The 16,506-nt window shown below is 51.4% G+C and overlaps 1 protein-coding gene across 2 annotated transcripts; it reads right to left on the bottom strand.

The window, feature by feature from the left end:
- Nucleotides 1-1,631: 1,631 nt before the first annotated feature.
- On the bottom strand, nt 1,632-13,180 carry P2RX1 (purinergic receptor P2X 1). Of its 2 annotated transcripts, none has more exons than XM_039720749.1 (13): nt 12,904-13,180; nt 9,438-9,585; nt 8,867-8,938; nt 8,351-8,420; nt 7,759-7,855; nt 7,441-7,521; nt 6,106-6,247; nt 5,185-5,315; nt 4,485-4,575; nt 3,754-3,819; nt 3,029-3,121; nt 2,467-2,514; nt 1,632-2,153 (listed from the first exon to the last, which is right to left on the bottom strand). In XM_039720749.1, the coding sequence occupies exons 1-12, from the start codon at nt 13,038-13,040 to the stop codon at nt 2,470-2,472; spliced, it is 1,173 nt and encodes a 390-aa protein (XP_039576683.1). In that variant the 5' UTR covers nt 13,041-13,180; the 3' UTR covers nt 1,632-2,153; nt 2,467-2,469. The 2 variants fall into 2 exon arrangements, with proteins under 2 accessions (XP_039576683.1, XP_039576682.1); XM_039720748.1 differs by having other exon boundaries at nt 1,632-2,150.
- Between the last annotated feature and the right edge of the window lie 3,326 nt (nt 13,181-16,506).

The raw sequence follows: 16,506 nt of genomic DNA, 5'->3' as shown, positions 1-16,506 counted from the left end.
TGTATGTTAAAGTGTGGCACTTGCTCAGTTTCCTCCAGACAGCCATTGCTGTGTTTGACACCCACCTGGGAGCCACAGGGCCTGGGCCCCCTGGCTTTAAGGAGGAACTTGTTTAGGGGAAAGAATTAAAATTGCAATATCTCATTCTGCTGGTTGCAGAAATGGTGAATGAAAAGCAAAGCAAAGGGTCCCCAAAGATTGTGCATTTAAAGAAAACAAGTTAAAGAGATGAAAATAAATCCTTACATGTTTTTTTTAAAGCAGCCTTAGGACTTTTAGGGATTCCAGCTCAGAAGTTTAGAATAGCAACTAGAGGGGATCATTTACAAGTTGCCTTTTTCCTGATTTCATGTTCTCCCTTTTAAATCTTCCTAGGAAAGAACAGCGACTTTGTATTACAAGCAGCTTGAAAGATTAAGCAGGCAGGAACAACCCGCAGCTCTACCTGCAGCCTTGCGTTTGTTATTTTAAGTTTTGACCGGGATTGACCCGGTGTAAGTGGGTGCGAAAGGTTACCTGAACACTCTCACTTCACTGTCTATGGAAACTGGATTTCCCCCAGTCCCTGTGAAATGGTCTTGCAGTCCCCTCTGCTGGTGGCAGCTTGCTGGGGAGCTGCACCGTGCCACCACATGGGACCTCGATGGACGCTGCAGGAGAGCCCCGGGGCTTGGAGAGCCCCCAGCCCCCAGTGGCACCGACTCCTCCAGGAGGCTTTCCCTTACCCTCTCTGCATCCTTAGTATGAGCACCTCTGACACAGGACAGCAGCACAGGAAAGGGTGAAGATGTTAACCATGGATAACCTTACAAAAACCCACCCTGCCTGTGAAAGTTGAGGCATCCTGCTGAGAGCAAATGCTGTTGCCCGGGGGAATGTATAGCTTGATGGTATGTCTTGAAGTGTTTGTTGAGCTTATGACCAAATATCACCTGCACCTCTTTAAGGCACACGTTCTTGTGTCCCTGAGAGCCTGGAGCACGGCTGCTGCAGGCTCTGGCAGCATTACAGCCCTACAGCTTCTCCACCAGCTCTGCCATGGCTGCTGGGATCCACTTTCAAAGCAACCAAAGCAACATTTTCCCTGGAGAGGTAAAAACAGACATTCAGAGAGGGGCTATGCAGAAAGTCAGCGTTGATGAGTCCTGGAGAATGGAACAGAGCCAGCAGCAAGGGCAGGGTGGGCTCACAGGGATGTGGGCTTTGAGTGCAGCCCGTGATGTGCAGCTGCACGTGATGAGTAGTGCAAATCTTCCAGCACAGAGGGGAAGTTTGACTCCTGGGTGCAAAGAGCTGATTTGTGAGGCTGCTGCTGAGAAAGTCTTTCTGACCAGCTAACACTGACCAGCGTGGGCAGTGGAGGCAGAGCTGGCACAGGACAGTGGATGGCCATGGCTGGCAGTGTGCCAGTGCTCCCTGCCAGCCAGCCTGTGCGAGGAGGAAACCCAAGTGATAACTCTGATAACAGCCCCTGCTCGTGGCCAGAAGCCCAGGGGCCCTGCATGGGAGGGCAGTTTCTGAAGGAATCATCACTAAAGGGATTACTTTGTATGCAAACTCTGTATGCAAACTACTGCAAACACCATGCTCCGGGGCTAGCACAGGCACCATAAAGGGATGTAGTAGAAAAACTAAAAGTTTATTTTTTTAATAAAATACATCCTTACAAAATAACCATTTTTCTCCCAGGCAGAGGGCTGGGCATGGTTCCTGCCAGCTCTCCTTCCTTCCCCTTCTCAATTTGGAACTGTCCAACGGTGCTTCTGGGGCAGAAGAGGCAGCTGTGCTGTCCCCAGGGTCTTCAGGTGCCAGCGCCCTGGCACGGCCCTGGCACACCAGGCAGGTGCAGTGTGAGCCCTTCTGAAGGGCCTGCAAAGGCAGCAGACCCAGTGTCCTGCAGCAGGGCTGGCAGAGGGCCACAAGATCCCTTAGTCTGACCCATCCACAGCATCATGGCATGTCCCACCACAGGCTGTGTGCTGGGCCAGCCAGCCCCTGCCTGGCTGCAGGGCACCACCTCCCATGAGCTGCTGCTGACGCTGCTTCTGCTGGTCTGGGGCTGGCCCAGGGAGGTGATGGGATGGCGACTGAGTTTTGAGAGAAGAGGAGGAGGAGGAAGAGGCGTGCAGGTTTGTCAGTCAGTGTGGATTCTGCTGAGAGAGAGGTGCACAGTGATTTCTGGTCTTTTGCCCCCCAGTCCCCTTCTTCAAGAGATGCTGCCAGCAGAGATGTGATGTCAGTCCCACATCCTGCATCTGCTGCTGCCCCATGTAATTGCTTAAGCTGGGAAGTGCTGACCCTGTGTCAGGCACTGCAGCCCACAGCTCATCTCCTCCAAGCCTCCCTGGATCCCCGCTGCCTTCCTGTAACCCTCCTGCCTGCCCACAGGCCTTGGGACTGCCCCAAGACCTTTAGCCCTCATCCCTGACAGATGTATCCCAGCAGGGCTGGGGAAACACCACTCACCTCTCACTGTGTGTTGTCTGGCTTCTTTTCCTTCTTATGTGACTTCGACTGGGGGTAAAATGAGAGAAAACAAGGGTTCTTTTACAGACTTGCTCCTTTCTAATGCCAGGGAAAATGTGACTGGGCAGCAACTCCTAACTCTCAGTGTATATAATAATTTTCAGATTAATTTGGGGGGAACTGGTTTTTTGTCCTTTTAAAGGCCATGAAACATTCCATGGTCATGAAGATGTTCTCAAAGAGCAGTAAAAGAGACATTTTCTAGTTTACTAAAGCACAGATCTGCCCCTGCTTCCCTTAAAGCAATGCAAGTGTCACCAGATATTGGAATATCTGGGGTTAAAGGCAGAGAATAAAGTTATTAACAATGAGTCACACACAACATCTCAGTAATTTTAGAGAGAAGATTCATGGATCCCAGTCTCCAACAGTCCCAAGGGCTCAGGAAGGCGCCTGGTTGCCCCTCAGCATGGATGTTTGTGTTACAGCATCATTACTCATGCACACATCCACACACACCCCCGCAAGAGCCTCTGCAGGGCAGGCACTCGCTGTTACTTACAGGCTCCTGTTCTGCATATTTGAATTTCTTCTGCTTGTAATAGTCTCGTCCGTGGAGAAAATGCAGCAGGAGCAGGTCACAGAGGACAGAGGCCTTAAATCAAAGTGCAGTTAGGTTTGGAGTTGCCCTCCAAGATTACCTGCACCTCTGTGTACTTCCAGTTTTTCCCAGTTTGCCCCACAATTTAGGGTCACTTCTGCTTGATCCCACAACATGGCAGTTGCTGAAGTCTCTGAATGTCCATTTAGGACAGAAGTGAAGTGTGCTGTGTTCAACAGTGGGTGATTTAAGCCAACAGAAATGAAATGTTTCCCCTTTAGGTAAGTGCAGAGCAAAACACCCTTTGAGCTGTTCCCAAGTCTTTAACAACCATAACCAAATCAGATGCTGGGTTTCTGTCCTGAATTAAATACTGCCAATCACCTACAGACCCTCCCTCAATGCCAGCTCTAACTTGAAACTATCAGGATACCAAGACCTGCCAAGACAGCCAGCCTTGCCTTCATCAGCAGGGCAGAATTCACATCAGCCAGAGACCAGCAGGAATCTGTTTTCCTGAGCTGGCAAGGCAGGAGAGCACCTCCTTTCCCCCTTTTGCTCATCCTCTGATTCCCTGAGCAGTAGCCAGTATTTCACTGCAGCTCAAGGACACTTCCCACGGATGTCACAGGCAAGAAGAATAATTTGAGAGTCTCCATATAGAGGCTGGAAATATCTGAACTTACCACTCCAAAAATACCAATTCCAGAGCCAATTGTGGTCATGGTCGGGATGATGTCAAATTTGCCTGCCTGGTTAAAGTCAGAGAAAATAGGTGATAAGTTACAGTCAGCCCAGGGAGGAAAATAAAGGGTGCTGTAGGTGGGGCTCAGCAAAAGGGCCTCACAGAAACCCAAACCACAACCACAGCACACAGAGAAACAGGAGCTGGGAAAGAGCTGGTCAAACAGAAAAATATTGTAGGTTGGTTTTAGGCTGAAATAAATTGAACTTACTTTTTTTTCCCTGTATTTTTAACATAAAAAAACCCAACCAAAACCAAGCAACCAAACAAAAGTATACACTTTGAATATTCTCCATGGGAACACAATAAGGAAAGCCTTCTCTCCCAGTGGGAAGAAAATGACAAAATAGAAAAATGCAAATGTTCAGCTTTTGGAAATATCAAGAAAAGATTTTGAGTTTCCACAGGTCCCCCCCGACTTCCATCACAAAATTTTTTAGACAAAACCACTGATCAAGCCACAGCTGAAAGACGTGACCAAAAAAACATATTTTTCTCCTGTCTTCCCTTCTCCAGTATTTCCCAAGGGTTCCTGTGAGCAGGCCAGCACGCAAGGAAAGCATTCACACTAATTTTCCTGATCCCACAGGACCCTGGTGCTGTGTTACAGAGCTGGTCTCTTCCCAAGGACATGGCACGGCTGTCCCAGAGATCCAGAGGATCCACCCTTACCTTGCCATTCACCAGAATGTCCAGCCGGATCCCAAACACCTTGTAGAGTGTCCTTTTTTCCATCCCATCTTCTTTGTAGTATTTGGCATATCTGTGCAATTGGATGGTGAGTGTTAATGGTCTGCCAGGGGGTCTAACAGCCCCTGCAACCCTGCAGCATCGGGATCTTGGACAAAGATCTGGGAATGTGCTATCACAGACCTGCTCCTGACCTTCTCATTAAACCCCTGAAGGAGCTGGGCTGTTGGTACCTCTCCTCTCTGTGCCTCAGTTTTCCTGCCTGCAGGCTGGAGTTCCAGCTCCTGCTCATGGTGTTTGATCTGATGTCCCCAGGTTCTGCGTGCAGCAGATAGTGAAGCACTCGTGACAGAGTCACACAGAGCAGAGGATACAGACTATGAGAACACGTGACATGATCCTACACCATCTCCAGTCTTTCAAGGGGCTTCCCAAAAGCTCAGCCAAGAAGGAGAGCCTGCAAGGGGGAGGGGATGGAAAGGAAATGGGGCAGTTTTCAAGGCAACAGGTGTTTTATCACTTTTCTCATGCCATTTAAAAGAGCACTGGTACTGCTGCCTGGTCCTGCAAATCTAGCGAGTATTTTGAAGGACAGTCTCTGGCCTTCCACCATCTCTTGAGTGGGAACCTGAAAGCTGTCACCTCTGAATTACACTTGGAGAATTAGCAGGTATTTCCTTACCTGAAGTTGAACCCTGGTGAAACATTGCTGTCATCGTTGTAAAGGCCATGGAACTGGTAAATGGGTTTGCAGTACCGCAGGGGCCAGTCGAGGTCACAGTTCCAGTCTATGGTGATGCCCACCACTCCACCCTGCAGCCAAGAGGGGAGTCACAACGTTGCCCCTCCTTGGACCACACAAAGAAATGCTTTCCCTCCTCATAGATGTCCTGTCTCAATGGCATGAGGTGTCCTGGCTCTCTAGATGCACCTTTCATATATAGAGTCTTAGACTGGTTTGGGTTGGAAGGGACCAAAAAGACCATCTTTTTCCAAACCCTGCCACAGGCAGGGACACATTCCACTAGACCAGTTTTCTGGTCCTGTCCAACCTGGCTGGGAATGGGGCAGACATAGCTTCTCTGGGCCATCTGATCCAATCCATGCAATAAATGTTCATATATGCAAGCCTCTGATTTTATTCAATGCCTAGCAAAGTTATCACAAGGTTTTGCAGTGCAGAGATAGCAGATGCTCCCACACACCAGCCTGAGGAGTGTTAGGCAAAGCTGCATTTTGGAGCCAGGGGAAAGGCTGCAGTTAACACTGTGCAATGACCAATATTTGACCATCCAGCTGGGATTTCCAAGCTTAATCACATGGGATTTGGCCACAGAGGTCTAGTTATTCACTGCTCAAATTAAAACAAGCTGAACCCTGGGATTTACTGCCAGTGGGTCAAATCTTCTCAAGAGTTCCCAAGAAAAATGTAAATATTAGGCCATGTCCAAGGAGATTCATAATCTTTATGAAATAATTCTGACACTTGTTTTCTCAAGAATTCTTGAGAAAACTGAAAATCATCTCAACAGCTGGGAATGATTGCACTGTGGAGTGTCCCTCTCCCATCAACAGCAAGGAACATAATTTGAAATTGAAGTACCTTAACAGCCAGGAAGGTAAAATTCTGACCCGATTCCTTCACTATATATCCCAGTTCAAACACAGGACATAAGGAATCAGTGACTTTGTGATAGGTACATTTCTTCAGGTACTGCTTGGTAACGCTCTCAACCAAGTTGCGCCTGTGAATGAAAAGAGAGTGAGAAAAGTTCTCAGTAACAATAATTTGGGGGGGGGGAAACCTCTGTAAGTCCCTTGCCTAGTCCATGTCACTCTCCTGTTCACATGCCACTTGTCCATAGGGTCTCCTAGGCAGTGTTCTGAGCTCCAGCAATTCTTATCTGGGACACCTCAGGGATAGTGAGTGTATTCCACACGTGTAGCTGGAGTTTGCTATCTCCTACAGCAAGGGTTAAAAGGAAAGGGCAACTTCTTGCCTTTCATCCCACTCTGCTCTTTTGCCCAAAACCATCCTGTCTGTGAAGCCAGTGGTTTTATAAGACTTGTGCCGTGCTCAGACTGATCCCATCGCTGATGCTCAGCAGTAAATTGTCAGCAGTGATTAAAGGCAGGAAGTTTCCCCACAGCAGCCAGCCTGGCCACCCTCACTGCCAGGACCTGCTCCCTCTGTGTCCTCTTCAGCCTGTCCTCGCTTCGGCCACCTCTCCTTGCAGCTGGGAGGGATCCCCTCTCCCAGCCACCTCTTGGGAGGTGCGAGGTCAGCCCAGCACATTGCCAAGCGTGCTGGCTGCCAGGACACTTAACCTTGGCTGCAGCACAGGGACAAGATCAGCTTAGACAGAAGAATCTGCTGTCTACAGCACAAATAGCTTCTGTTAATTTGTTCCAAATCAGATATATGGTCAGTGCCATCACAAATCCTCTTAGGAGTGTGCCTGCAGCCAGCAGCATTTCCCCCAGTGCTGACAGGAAGGGGCCAATCCCACCCTTTGCTGAAACAGGTGGGATCTGTGATGTTAAGGTGTGAATACCACATTAAGGGGGTCTCTGGGGCACCAAGCTTATCCTGGCCATGTGGTATTTTAATTTTGTCTTCAGAGAAGAAAAATGAAAAATCAGAGTAACTGATTTGCAACTTGTGAGGGTAACTCAGGAGAGGTTAATTCCAGAAATCTTTCCAGTAACTTACAGCTACCAGCTGAGGTGGGACAGATTTGGGAGGGAAATGTCTCAGTTCCTATGAGCTAACATGGGGTTCAGTGCAGCAGTTAGAGTAGTTCTGGGATCACTGATGATGTAGGCAATCCTCTATATCAAGCATCCAGTTACACCCATCCAGCTGAACCCGTGGTTTCCTCTGAGGGACACAGCTGGAGGAACTGACCAGGATTCATCGCCCCAAACTTCTCCTTACCTGGACACCTTGAACTTGGGGAAGGTGATACTGTTCTTGATGAACAAGGTGAACTTCTCTGCTTCTGACAGCAGGGCAGGGCTGAAAAACACCAGCGTAGACATCACTTGGCTCTCCAGGCTCTAGAGAAAGCTCCATTTGGTGGAAATTCACCCAAACTGAGACAAGCAGACCCAGAAAACTGGTGGTATCAACCCTTCCCTTTCTGGTCTTTCACAACAACGGCTGTCCTGGCCACATCCCATAGAGCCCCAACTTGATCTGCTCCACACCAAGTGCAGCTGGGATGGGAAAGAGGGCAACAACACCATTCCTTACCTGGGAACATGGTAATCAACTTCAACAGGGCACCAGCCAAAGATCTCACAGGTCTTCACAGTGCTGTTGAAACGTACACACTTGCCAGTCATGAGCCCTGTGGGGGAGACAGCTGCTCACACCCCTGGATCCTGTGAAATCTCAGCTCACCTGGGATGGGTGGGATCTGGTTGGGGCTTCAGCTCTGCCAAGGGCATTCAAGACACAAAATGCTCAGGGCTTTGGCACCTTTCTAAGCCAGGAAATTAGTTGTGGCCTCTCAGCTCAGGACAGTGGTTTCTCTTACAGTGTTATACAGGGGAGCAGCTGGGGATTTTTCTTGTTAAAACACACCTAACAAAATGCTGAGCTGATAAGAGGACAACAGTTCGGGGGAAATGGCTTAGTCCTGATTAACCTTTTGTCCTGATTAACCTTTTGTTTGCAGCTGAGGTATCTTTCAAAACAGCAGAGCTGGACCAGCCCATGTGGGACCCTCAACCAGCATGTCAGAGGTTCCTGTTCAAAGCAGGTCCCCCAGCCAGGGGACACCCCAGCCAGGCAGCTTTTCTCCGTGCTGTCTCACCAGAAACACCAGGAGCGTGTGCCATACCTTGTCCCTGGCGGCTGTATTTCCCTTTGCTGCAGTCGCTGTCCTGTGAGCACAGCCCAGCATCTGGCAGCTGTTTGGAGAAAGCAGCCACCTCTTAGTGTCCCACCCTGCAGCTTCAGTCCCCCTGTCCCTCCTGCCTCACCAGACAGCATCTTTCTTAAGGGTTACACTGCTCAACTGCAGCCAGAGCCTTGTTCATACACTGCTTCCCAACCAAGGCTGTCCAGATAAATCAGGAAAAAATAGGCAATTTATTCACTCCAGGCAGATGCTTTCATTTAATCCTCAAGTCTGCTCTGCTTGATCATCTCAAAGGGAAGAAAACTTAAATGGATGCCGCCTGTTTTTCAGCAGAATAAGTCTTCACACAGCACACAGGAGTCAGGAACATTAAACATGGGGCCAGGCCCTGGCTTTTACTAAACCTCTCAGTGTCAGAAAAGTCACCCAGTGACACCACCACAATTCCCCTGAATCACAGAAGCTTATCCCACTGAAGGAAGCCGATGCGTTTACCTCTGGGCAGGTTCCTTGTTTCTGTCCAGGAGTGACAATGAAGTTGGTCATCACCACAAACGAGTTGTCCCCCTGTGGAGACACAGCCAACGAGTTCGCAGACAGCACAGTGTCTCCTCTGGCAAACGAGTTGTCCCCCTGTGGAGACACAGCCAACGAGTTCGCAGACAATGAGCACAGTGTCCCCTCTGTGAGGAGCCTCTCCCTGGGTGGGGACCTGCAGTGCCACCAGCCCCAGGGACTCTGGACGACTCCACTTGCTGCCTGAGGTAGTGCTCCAGAGGCACTGGAGGAACCTTGATCCTCTTGGAGGCAGCCTCAAATGTGCCTCCTCAGCCACAGCGAGTCCCAACTACCAAATGCTCCTTGGGGAGAACCTGGGCAGAAGTTTGTGATAGGAGCAACCTCCTTTCCATCACAGGGACATCCTGTCATGGTTAGCTCCATGGTTAGCTCCATGGTTAGCTCCATAGAAAGCCTATGCCAAGGACCCATCTGCACCCCAGCACATGAGGAAAAGCAGCCACTGGGACAAAAGCAAATCCCTAACCCACTCACCATGACTCCTTACCTGGGGTGGGAACACATAGTCCACCACATCCCAGATGTGAGGACCCAGGACACTCTCGTTGGTCAGTGTCAGCCCTTTCAACTTCACGGAGACCGAGCTGACGATGCTGTCCTGAGACTGGTAGCCCTTCTCGTAGAGGAACACCCACCTGGACAGGGAAAGGTGGCAGGGTGAGCATGGCCACCAGCACTCCTCCACTGGCCCAATCCTCAGCACACACCTGTGGGCTGGGGCTTTTTCTACCAAGTCTCACCTGGGGAATCATTTGCCAAGTTTCTTCCTGCTGGACAAGGGACCTGTTGCTGAAATTTCCTACCCTTTGCCTGAGGCATGTGATAGCTGCAGGACCCGACTTTCATGCCAGAATGGTGTGTTCTGGGGACTGGGACACATTTTGTGGCTGAGGGCATGTGATGGCAGGTGGAACACAGTGGCCATCAGTCATTTATGGTTAAAGCCTATGGCAGGTTTGCAGCTAGCTGGTCACAGTGACCTACCCCAACACCCTTGATCTCCTGATCCACTGCAGAGGAGCTCTCCAAACCCAATGCCAAGGCCAACACAGAGCTCAGTCTGGACATGGTTCACATCCAGAGCCACTGTTCCCCATCCAGCAGAGGGAATGAGGAGCAATGGCCCTGTGTGCAAAAGGGCTGCAGGAGCAGGGTTAGGGACATTGCTGTGACCAGAACAGGGCTCTGCCTGCCTTTCCCAGCCCATCACACAGTCATTAGGGCAGGCTCCTGACACTATTTAACCTAGAGCATAAACAAGCTGCCGCTGGATTAACTCTGACTCAGGGAGACTATAAACATGGGCAAGCAACCATTTCGGGTAGTGCTCCCGGCGCCGCGGAGCATTCTCGGCACTAAAAAAGGAGCGATCTGGATCTTGTCCCCACTGCCGCAGGCATCGGTCCCGCTGGCTGTGACAGAGGCAGCAGCTACCCACGGGACAGCCCATGACACCAGCCTGGTGTGTCAGCCTCCCCTCTGACACCTGGCTGATGGCAGAGGGGAAAATGGGGAATCCCAGGTGCTGTCTGGTTTTCTGTTTGGTGCTGGACCTTGTGGGGACTACTCAGAGAGGGAGCAGCCACATCAGCATCCTGGGACTGAGGGCAAGAGGACCTCAGGGATAGCATCTGCTCCAGTGCCTGGGGATGGGAGCAGAAATTCAACACTGCTGCCACCCCAGCTGGGACACCCAGCTCCAACATCCTCTCCAAGGCAGGAGACCATACTGGGTTACACTGGTTACACTGGGCATCAGGGAGATGCTCAGGGCTGCGTGAGGATCTGAACTGGGCAGCAGCAAGGGTAGAACATTTCTCTAGATCAGCCTCCAGCACAGACCCTGCTGCTGACCTTATCCCCCTCTGGCAGAGCTGACTATGGGCACACACGGCTGGGCAACCCCACCTCCCCTGTGGCAAAGCCAAGGTCATGACAAACAAAACCATTTCCCGTGAGGCTGTAAATGCTGCAGCAAGTCCTGCCCAGGTTGTAAAAGTCCCCTGGTGTCACTCCCTGATGTGGCAGAGCCACCAAGCCCTCTTCCCTTGCTGGCCTCATCCTGTGGCTCAGCCCGCAGCTCCTTGCATGCAAGAATTCAGGAAGTGACACCCAGAATGTGCCCAGCATCTCCTGGGCAACAGCGATACCCCCTTATCACAGTCACCACAGGAAAAAGAACTGCTCCCCAGGGGTGACACGGGGGCTCGCAGGGGGGTTGGCCCCACTCCTGTGCACTGATGGCACTGCCCATGTCCTTCTAGCAGAGTCATGCATTGGCACACATTTCCATGGGCATCCCATGCCTGCTATGAAGGGGGGACAAAAGCTGGGAGAATGGTAAATAAATACACATTTGGCTGCCAAATTTGCTTTCAAAGGGCAGAAAATCTCAGGCATTGTGGCTTGGTGAGGGCAATGAGCTCGGGGCAGTGTTGTGGGCAGAGAACTGCAAGCAGTGCTGTGGGAAGGCAACTGGGGGCAGTGCTGTGGGGAAGCCAGGGGCTGGTGGGGCTGTGGGAAGCTGCAATCATAGCCCCTTGCTAGAGGAGCCCCATCCCAACAAACCAGGAAAAACTTGGGAATTATAGCAACTTCATGCCAGATTCCTCTCCTCTGCCACTGGTTGTCACCCCCTGGCTGGTTCTCTTCCTGATCCCTCCTGGTTGCCTGTCTCAGTTTAGCCAAGTTGCTTGAGCCACGTTGCCTTAGTTGCTCTGCTCAACCATCTGTGCCAGTTCCCCATCCACAGGAGCAGCTGCCCCAGCCACATTTGGCACTGGAGCCCTGGGACTTCACAGGCTCAGTCCTTAGGAAAAACAAAGCTGCTCCCAGTAACACCAGTGCAAAACTCTCTGCAGCAGAGCATCCTTGAGACCTCGGTTGCAGTTTTGCATGAGGATTACCCTTGGGAGCCAAAGTGCTGGTGAGCAGGGTGGGACCAAGGAGGGGACCAGCATGGGGGTTCCACACTGATCCCCTGGGAAGAAGGGGAAGGCTTTCACCCTTTCCAGGGAGTCTGTGCTAAAAGGCAGGATGGGCACCTCTGCTCCCTGCAGTGACTTGCTTGCACTGAGGCCTGGGAGCCACTGCCTTTCCTTTGCATAAGACACTCTGTGCCCCAAAAATTCCCAGATTTTCCAATTCATGGCCAGACACCCCCTTTCCTTTCAAACATCCTGCCCTGGGTGGGGGCACCCATGAAAGGGGGCTGGTCTCCTGCTAGGGCTGATCCCACAGCAGCCATGGGGCCACAGCAAAGGCTCACCAACCATCACATCCCATAGCATCATCCCACACGGGGGGGACAGGCACAGAGTAACTGCAGCAGGAGCAGCAGCCCCGGGGCACCTGAGGACACACATCCTCACCCATTCTGATCCCGCCTGCTCCACTCACTGCCTTTTTTAAGCAGTTGCCCTTGCTTTTGGAGCTGCCTCCCAGAAGCAAATAAGACCAGGAATTTTGGAGCCAAGCTGTGTCTCGGCCGCAGCGTCAGAGCGGTGAACAGGGAGATTTATGGCCCTGTCTTGAGCCGCTTGGGTCTCACAAATCACTGCACTGGCCCCAAATGCCTCTTATTTAATATAAATGAAAATAAAAATAACAACAGATTCTCAGGCCACCGTCCAGCAGCTGGAGCAGGATCTGGGTTCTCTTCAGTGAGAAGACGGGGCCCCGGTGTGCAGAGCAGGGCTGGGCAGGGATGAGCCTCCAGCCTGGACATACAGTAGCTGCTGGGGAGGATATGGGCACTAAGCAGCCATCTAAAAGAGCCATGGTGGGACACTGGGGGCTGCACGGGAGCAGCCACAGCCAGAGGGATGTGAAGCCATTAGCAATAACCCCCTGCACTGGGATATAGGGGATATAGAAGCCCCTCTCTCCCCATTGCTTTTTAACCCAGTGGCAGAGCATTAATTTCAGGGAGGGCAGGTGCTGGGGAGCCTTACCCGATGATGTACGCCAGGACAATGAGCTGGATCAGCCGGAAGGTCAGTCCCACCTTCTTGTTCCTCACCAGCACCATCCGAGGGGTGTCATACTCGAAGAGGAAGGAGGACAACCTGTCCATGCACTTCTGCCCCATGGCTGTGCCAGGGCTGTGCCGCAGCCTCCCGGCTCTTCACTGCGCCCCGGGCTGGGCCGTGCCTCTCCTCTGTTTGCAGATTAAAAAAAACAAAATAAGAATGCTATCGGCGTGGCTCTGAGCACATCTGGGCTGCCGGGTTTCCTCCTCTGCGCAGGGATGAGGCTTCCTCTTCCTATAAGCTCTGGGCTGGGAACAGCGGGTGCCCTACATGGTCTGGGGGTGGGACAGGGTGTGGGAGGGTGCAGGGCCACCCTGTTGCCAAGCCCTCATGCCACCAGGATGAAGCCATCTGCCTGTGAGCGATGCTCCCTCGCCCGGCAGGAGCCTTCCCTGGGGACAGAGAGGCTGCAGGCAGGGCTTGGGATGAGCAGAGACCTCGAGGCATTCCTGGGGAACAGTGGGATGCAAGAGATTGTGAGGGTCCCAGGAGGAATTTTAGGAATTAGGATTGAGATATCATCTTTTCCATCACAACAGCCACCTCAGGCTGTTTGTCCTGAGTCCGTGTCCTACTCTGTCTCCCAAAAGCTGCCTCAGAGGAAGGGTCGGGAAGGAGAAGGGGGAGCACCAGCAAGCCCAGCTCAGAATTCAGAGCTGACCCATGGAGCAGAAGGGCGCCCAGCTTGGCCCCCTCCCTTGGTGAGGCCAGACAGCTGGGGCTTGGCTCCCTCCCAGCACTTGCACTGGGCTGGGCTGGGTGCATTTGGAAGCATTTCCAGCATTTCCTGAATGGCCTGGATGTGAGCAGGGCCAGGCGAGCCGGGGTCACTGCGAGCGATGCTCAGCAGGGTGGTGCAGACACCACTTAAAACAAATATCACTGAGAAAGGGACTGGGTTTGACAGTGCCAGACTGAAATTTGGGGGCCAACAGCTGCAAGGGGAAGCTTTGAAGGGGGTCGGCTCATTGCTGGGAAAGGCACAGAGGCTGTGGATGGGGGACCCTGTGGCCTCAGTGCATCCCACTGGGCAACTCCAGGGCACACTCTGTGCTGGGGAGCACTGGAGCTGAGAAGGGAGCACTGGGGCTGTGTTTTTGGAGGAAAGAGAGGATGTTTTCCCCAGAAATCCCAGCACTGAGCTGCTTCAGCACTCCAGGCAGGGACAGGCTCCATGAGCCTCAGTTCATCTGCTGCCTCCCTTGGCCTCAAAGGAGACACTGGCTCTCTGCAGCCACCAAGCCTGGCATAAAGGCCCTCTCTGCAGGAGGAATAAGTTTTGAAAGTAGGCAAAATCTTAACCTGCTGAGATAAATCCTTGCAGGAATATTTCTTTTAACATCACTGCCTCTCAAGCTCACTTGTGGCTTGCTCATGGTCACATTTACCTTTCTACTCAATATATTATAGACCTGACAACTGTGAAATAAATGGAAAAAATCAATTATCTTTGCTGGGCAATAAGGAAAAGTGGGGGGAAAGCAACTGAATCATTTATCTGAATCTTTTGGGCGTACCATAAAGCCTGGGAATCAAAATCAGATGATCCCACGTTGCAAGTGACGTGATGCGATCCCAATGCCCCAGTCCTCAGCAACATGGAAAGTTGTCAGACAAGGAGCCAAAAGCAAACACAAAATGCTGATGTTAATCATACAGATTGAAGGCTGATACTGCTATTGAGTGGAGCAGACAAACCTTATAAGCTTAGATATCTGTCAGGAGAGAAGCAAATAACTTACTGTATGAAACGAGGCCTTTTAGGGAAGGCTGCTCACCCTTGCCAAGGCCATGGGGATAATGAAAATAGGACAGCTAAATTTAACAGCAAAATGACTTGTAAAAGAGTCACTTCTAACCTCCTCTCTAGTACTTGAAGTCAATAAAATGGTTATAGCATGGATTTAGCTAAAATACTTTCCATTGGGAGATAATAGGCATCTGCCATTTTATAATCTCTTGGAGCCATGTTGCAGCTGGAGAGTGGGACCAGACCCCGTCTGGAGTGATGTGGAGAGCAGAAAAGCCCATCCTGAAGCACCAACAGAGCCTGAATCTTTTCCTGGGCTGGTACCAGCACCCAGCACAGACACCCACTTGGCCACAGCACCCAAATGCTTGAAAAAACCACAGCCTGAACACCTGTGGGCTCACACCTCTCCACACCCACACCATCCCTGGGATTGCCACTCCTTAAATTACTTTATCACAGGGAATTCAGTAAGTTTGCACAGGGATTGCTCACCTGTGTGGCCCTGCAATGGTGCCAAGACGGTGCCAGCACACCTCCCTGCCTCTGGCAGGTGGTTATCGAGGGACAATGCCCTGCTTGGGCTGTTCAGTTGTTGACTGACCTGCCCAGACAGGGCAGTCTCTGGCCAGAGATGCTGAGCTCATGGGGCTGTGGTGCTTCCAGCTGTGATGTAGGCACTGGGCTGTCCTGAGGCTGCCTCTTTGCTGTGATAATTAATGCATTACTCTAACACTCAAATGAAAAATAAAGATAGAATTAAGAGGAAGAGGTTTTTGTCAGCCTGTTGGGTAAGGTGCAGCCTGGGGGTGTCCCATGACCTTCTGCACCAATTCCCACATGTAGCTGGGACCTTGGGGAAGGTTTTATCTTAGGTTCTCACAGACACCAACTGGTGTGGTGCTGTCAATACACTCACAGCCATCTCCTCTGAATAACTTTTTTGTATCTCTTGGCTGCTTCCAAGCAGAGCGGGCAGGAGGCACTGGGGATGCTCTGCTGGAGTAACAAGGAGCAGAGGCTGCTGGAGGAGCAGTGGCAGCTTGAGTTCATCTGCAGCAGGTACTGGACACTGAGGATGGGCTTGCCTGGGGCACAGAAAACACTGAACTGGGCTTGATCTGAGCAGCATGAAAACAAAGGACCAGGTGGGACAACACAGGGACACAGAGTAGAGCTGGAAGTGTTCAAGGTCAGGTTGGATGAGACCTTGAGCAACCTGGTCTAGTGGAAAGTGTCCCTGACCATGGGAGGGGGTTTGAACAAGATGATCTTTAAGCCCCCTTAAGACCAACCCAAACCATTCTGTGATTCTATGACTCTAAAGCCAGGTTGAGATAAAGAAAATGAATCCATCTAGCTCCACTGCCCATGGGAGGGGGAAATGAAAGCAGAAACAGCAAATGAGGCTCTAAAGCCCCTGTGTTTGTGTCTGAGATTGCAAAGACCTAGGGCCAGATTTCCCAAACACTCTCCTGGGTCAGCTGGCATTGACTGATCTCCAGTGCCTCATCCAGCATCTCCTGCTCCAGCTGGGCCAGATGCCAAGGGCCCTGAGGGCTGGTGACCCTCCAAGGGCATCCCTGGCAGTGTTCTGCAGGGGTAGCACACATTCATGGCTGTGAAAGGAGCTCATTCCCCCTGCCCATGAAACACACTCAGCCTGTGCTTGGGGCTGAGAGAAAAATGAAAAATCTGCTATTTTTAAGGGAAACATTTGGGAATGCACATCCTTGGTATGAGCTGGGACAGGAACTGCTGGAGCACAAAGAGGG

Source organism: Passer montanus, unplaced genomic scaffold, assembly GCF_014805655.1.
Source record: "Passer montanus isolate IOZ18808 unplaced genomic scaffold, ASM1480565v1 scaffold44, whole genome shotgun sequence".
NCBI lineage: Eukaryota > Metazoa > Chordata > Aves > Passeriformes > Passeridae > Passer > Passer montanus.
This window is presented reverse-complemented; position numbering and strand designations above follow the sequence as displayed.